Source organism: Asparagus officinalis, chromosome 9, assembly GCF_001876935.1.
Source record: "Asparagus officinalis chromosome 9, Aspof.V1, whole genome shotgun sequence".
Taxonomy (NCBI): Eukaryota; Viridiplantae; Streptophyta; class Magnoliopsida; order Asparagales; family Asparagaceae; genus Asparagus; species Asparagus officinalis.
In genome coordinates, this window is record NC_033802.1 from 15,807,786 (window position 1) to 15,813,352 (window position 5,567).

Sequence of the window (5,567 nt, forward strand, 5' to 3'; positions counted from 1 at the left end):
AAAGATCGCTCAAACCAATCAACTAATATCACCAACAAAGCTCTCAATCTCTCAAACAATAACCCTAACCAATAGCTCAGAAAGATCTCTCTTTTATGTGCTCCAATATCTCCAAAACAATTCCCAATCAAAACCAAAGAAACCCTAAAACGTGTTGGTATTTATACTAAACACCAAAACCCAAATAGAATAGGAAACCAAAATCAGGCACATACCCGACTCGCGGTCGACCGCCAAACCCATCGCGGTCGACCGAAACCAACGACAAAAACAAAATCTGCTACAGGGTTTGACTCAATCGACTGGACAAGACACTGCGGTCGACCGTAAAAAATCCAGAGACTTTCCCCTGTGTTGTGTACGTTTGCGGTTGACCGTCGCACCGCTCACGGTCGACCGTGCAATATCCAAAATTTTTCCTGCGTCTTTTTGTCTGAACTTCTTCATCGTTGTTCCTAATTCTACAATTCTTCACCTTTGTGAAGTTTCTTCCCAAACTGAGCCGACACCAACCAAACCAAATGTATCACTTGTTGCATCAAGTACGAAGTGAAACATAATCATGACAACAGACTCAATCCATAACAAGTCAAGACCCAAATGAGAATGTGATCACTCTCGAGACGTCGGTATCTACTCAACAAATCGGCTGCATCAAAACTGACTGCCTACGTATCCTTTTGCCTAAGGAATCAAGCCTTCACGTAGTTCCCCAAATGGTCTTCAAAGGCCCTCAATCAAATAGAAGAGTTATTAACTCTTCACCAACAAATTTGTGGCTGATAGCTCTCTCAATGGCCCCAAAATGAAACAATCTAAACACCTCCTCCTGAGGTGAACCAATAGCCATATTCAAATTCGAACTATGTCCACCAGTTGCACTCAAATCAACCAACTCATCATCTACATCCAAAACAACATGATCCCCAACCTGTGTCACCTTAGCTGGAATCCCAAACGATGCAGTATGATCTGGAGTATGTGGAGGAATCTCCACCCAACGCGGAGTAGTATCACCCTCCACCCACTATAATATCCCAATGATCTGATCAACACTCTTCACCTGCCGAGAGTCAAATGTGACATACCTACTTAGAACCAAATCAGAGTCTCAACTGATAACCAAACGAGCCTCTGAATCTCAAATGTGCAATCGGATCAAATCTCACATCCTCGATGTGATCAAATACTGGGCAATCAAACATCTGATGCAATCCAAAATCTAAAGCAGCTCCACCAGATCCAAAATCTCCAAACACAGCAGTCGGCAACCTATGAACAAGATAACTCAAATATGTCGAAGCCCGGACACCAAAATTAATGCTCGACATCAAATGCCGATCCTCCTCTAGAAAGAAACGACCAATCAAAAATATCATCTCATCTCGTTGCCCCAATGTTTCCTCTCCAATGAAGTGTTTCAAACTGCCGTGAGCTCGATACAAATGCAGAAACAGGTCCCTCTTATACCTCCTACTAAAATCAGAATGAAGTACCTTCACCTTTCTGTATATCTTATATTTCTTCAATCTGTTAGAGACTACTATGATTTTATCCAAACGAGATTTGGTTGCAACCCAAACATGCTTAGAACAGTCTTCAACTAAGAAAACCAAATGTCTATTACCCCCCAATGATGCCTCCTTAGAATGCCCCCAAATGCCTGAATGAACACCACCTAAAAGACCCCTCAATCGATAGATAGAAGTACCAAACTCCTCTTTGCTCATACCAATGTGCTCAAAGAACTTCAATATGCAGGTCAAGGCACTTCTCAATAATGCAATGCACCGTATTAACAATCAAATATTCCAGCCTCAAATCCTTCTTTCTCAATCATAATTCTCAAAGCACCAACAAACCAATGCGGAACAAACGAATAATAGATCCAAACTAATAAAGGAGAGATTTTTACCTCCAATTGAAATACTAGCAAACGAGATCCACAAATAGGAAAAATCCCACCTTTGTCACCAACTGAAACCCTAGACGAACTTCCAAAGCGATCTACTCCTCCAATTGGCCCAAGCATAGCTTGAGCTCTGATACTACTTGTTGCACACAGCCCAAAGAACAATCTGCTACCTTTTTTTCTTTTCTTTTGCTTGCACGCCGCCCAACACCTACGTTTTCCCCCGTTGCCTTGCACAAAACCCTAGGTACTCAAGTTGGGTATTTATAGCCTAGTGATGCGGTTAAAACAAATGTGAAACTGAGCCTCATCTTTTGTCTGCTGGACTTGACGCCCACTAAGCACACATGGGTGTGGCCCCCACGTGAAGCCCACGTTCACTTCTTCAACATCGTGGCCCCCACACGCTTTGCCTCCCAACAATTCTCCAAATACCCCAATCATTTTGTAATTCATTTTGGCCTCATCTCTGTAGCCTATTTTAGCAGGGATAATTCAAAAGCTCAAAATGATGCAAAGCCCATAACGATAAAATTGCATTTATAGTATGTTAAAAACCTAGGGTGGTCGGATCAAAATTTAAGTCTCTCGACATTTTAGATTTGGCATTACAAGCTTATTCAAATTAAATTCGAGATCTCATAACATGCGATACGATTCGACTCTTATATCATTCATTTTAATCACCATACAATTAAATCGACTTACCCAATTAATTTATCTATAGATGTTGATCCATTTTAGTAGGTATTGAAATCAATGTTAAGAAAAAGAATTGTGTAATACAATGATGGTTTGTATAAAACTATATATAGTTCGAGTAATGCTTCAACTTAGGTTGGATAAAACTATTAAATGAAAGACTAGGGGCCAAGATAGCACATTTCAATGTTATAAGCTGCTACATTGTGTCAATACTTAGAAGGGTGAATCGGATAATGAGCTGCCACATTATTTAGTAAAATGAATTACCAAAAGATAGGAATGGAGAGGTCCACGACTAATAGGATGGATCTTCCCACCAGTCTACTTTTTAGTAGTGCAGTTACCAAAAGGAGCTGTCACCTAGTCTCATACCCATTTTTTCCTATTTAGGATATGTAAACATTCTACATTGTTAATTGTTAGAAACGTTTGCATGCATGCTTACATTTTCATGTGTCATTTGTCTATGCTTATATTCATCTACTAATTCTCCATTTATTATTATCATAATAATTATATTATTGGCGTTCATAGAAATAATCTGACATATTTTTATATTTGCATACTTCATTGCTTGGATTTTTTGGACACCATTACACTCCATATATATAGCTAGCATATCCTGCATTCTTGTTTGTATCCTTTATATGTTGCTTTCAATGCATCTTAGTTAATGATCACCTTGTTTTAAAAATATAATGTTCAATTTATTATTCGAAGTACACCCTGACTAGTTCTTCCAATAACTACAAGATCGAGGAGCATTAATTATCTCATCTCTTTTTCCTTCTTCATGATGCCTCCAACTAAAGTCTCAATCTGGTCTTCATCTTGTGCGCGCGCCCAAATCCCCAGAACACAATCCATGATCGTCTAAGAAATCTTCTCGATACAAAAATCTCCAATTTTGTAGAATCCAAAGTTCAAATCATACAAGAAGACAAAGAAGCAAAAATAACCCAAAGATGCATGCTTTGGAAAATCTGGTCTGATCCCGGAGGAAATGTATGAGAGGTTTCACATAATACCAGTTATGGTTGATTCACCGAAGTGCATAAACAATTAAGCATATTCCCATATATTAGCTAAACTGTGAGAGTTCTGCATACCGAATTGAAGATCATCAACTCTTTTATTCCTAACTTATTTGACTGCACACACTTTGCTCGTAGAAATAAAATGTAAGCTACATAGCCTCGATCCTTACTTGGTAACATGGAGCTTGACCCTTTTAAGTGCAGTAGGTTCACTTTTTTTTTTTTTGTCAATGAAAAAACTTTTATTCATTTACCAAAATATGGAAATTATGTACATCACTATCTCAACATTGAGAAAGCCAAGCTTCTTAAAAATAACAGAATTACAAAGATATCAACCAATCCTTTTGTTCAGTCAAGATGGGGCTATTCAAACACATAGTGAAAATGTCAGTTTTGATATCCTTCACCAATTGATCAATACTCTTGAACCGCTACTGAAAACATCTGTCATTCCTTTCTTCCCATATCCTGTACACAGCAGCCGCAAGAGCCAATCTTCTAACATTTTTCTTGAATCACTTCCCTTTCTGTCTTGTGTTATACCAATTCAACAGTAAGTTCCAATCACACGTTTGCCAATCTATTCTAAGCCAGTTTATGATGACTAGCCACACATCCCTGGAAAAGTTGCATTCAAAAAATATATGGTTCCTGCTCTCAGAACCTGCACACATGAGGCATTTATTTGCATTGATGATCCCTCTTCTCAATAATCTGTCTTGTGTTTGTAACATGTTCAGCACCGCAAGCCACAATACAAACGAGTGCCTAGGGTAATTCAAGTGACAGGGGAGAATGATGTGTATACTGCTGACAACTTGATTTTTGAGTTTTTGTAACAATCACTAAGCAATTGCTTCAAGTTGTCAATACCTCCAACTTCATTCAAAGCCTTATCCCTACACTTGAGTAGCTGCTTCCACATCCAAGAGTCTCCTCTTTTTGCTTTGAAATTCCATACATCCCTATGCTTTAAGTAGTTCCCATGGATCCATTTCACCCATAAAATTTTCTTGTTGACATGAATATACCACATGATCCTCATGGCAGTAGCCAGGTTCCAAATAGATGCAGAGTAAACTCCCAAACCTCCTTGATTTTTCCCACAGCATACCTTATCCCATGAGACCAATGGAGTTTTAAAAGAGTTTTCAGACTTCCTCAACAAGAATTGCCTGCATACTTCATCAATCCTCTTCACTACCTTAACTGGCAGTATGAAGTTTGATGTCCAATAGTTTTGAACACCTAATATCACACTTTTGATTACTAGAATCCTCCCTACATATGATAAGTTGCTATGTCTTGTCCACTTCTGAAACTGCTTTGAGATATTTTCCAGCAATGGATTGCAATCCACATGTGTTAGCCTCTTGCAAATGAGAGTAACCCCTAGATATTTGAATGGAATGACACCTTCTGAAAAACCCAGGAAGTTTTTAATCTCTGTTTTGGAAGAATCATCAACCCCTCCAAAGTAAATAGAGCATTTGTCCAAGTTAGCTTTCAGACCAGCTGTATCACTGAAATCTTTCACACATTGATATAGCTTTTGGATGGAATAAAGGTCTCCTTTAGCAAAAAGCAGCAGGTCATCTGCAAAGATGAGATGAGAAATTTTGAGCTTACCACACATTGGATGATACTTGAACAACCTGTCTTTTTTAAAATCTCTAATCTCCTTTATGAGTAGTTCATTCCAAGAATGAAGAGGTATGGTGATAGGGGATCACCCTGCCTTAAGCCCCTCTTTCCTTCAAAATAGCCATGAAGTGTTCCATTGAGAGAAATAGAGTATTTAGGTGAAGAGATACAAGCCATGATCCAGTTGATCATCTCCTTATGAAATCTCAGCCCTTCAAGCATCATTTTTACAAAATCCCAACTTATTGTATCAAAAGCTTTCTTAA

At 38.6% G+C, this 5,567-nt stretch overlaps 1 protein-coding gene across 1 annotated transcript; it reads right to left on the reverse strand.

The window, feature by feature from the left end:
• Positions 4,436–5,293, reverse strand: LOC109823237. Its single transcript, XM_020389522.1, has one exon. The coding sequence runs from the start codon at positions 5,291–5,293 to the stop codon at positions 4,436–4,438; it is 858 nt and encodes a 285-aa protein (XP_020245111.1).

Excerpts from the sequence above, each read along its gene's own strand:
- LOC109823237 (XM_020389522.1), bottom strand. The coding sequence starts at position 5,293 with ATGTGTGGTAAGCTCAAAATTTCTCATCTCATCTTTGCAGATGACCTG.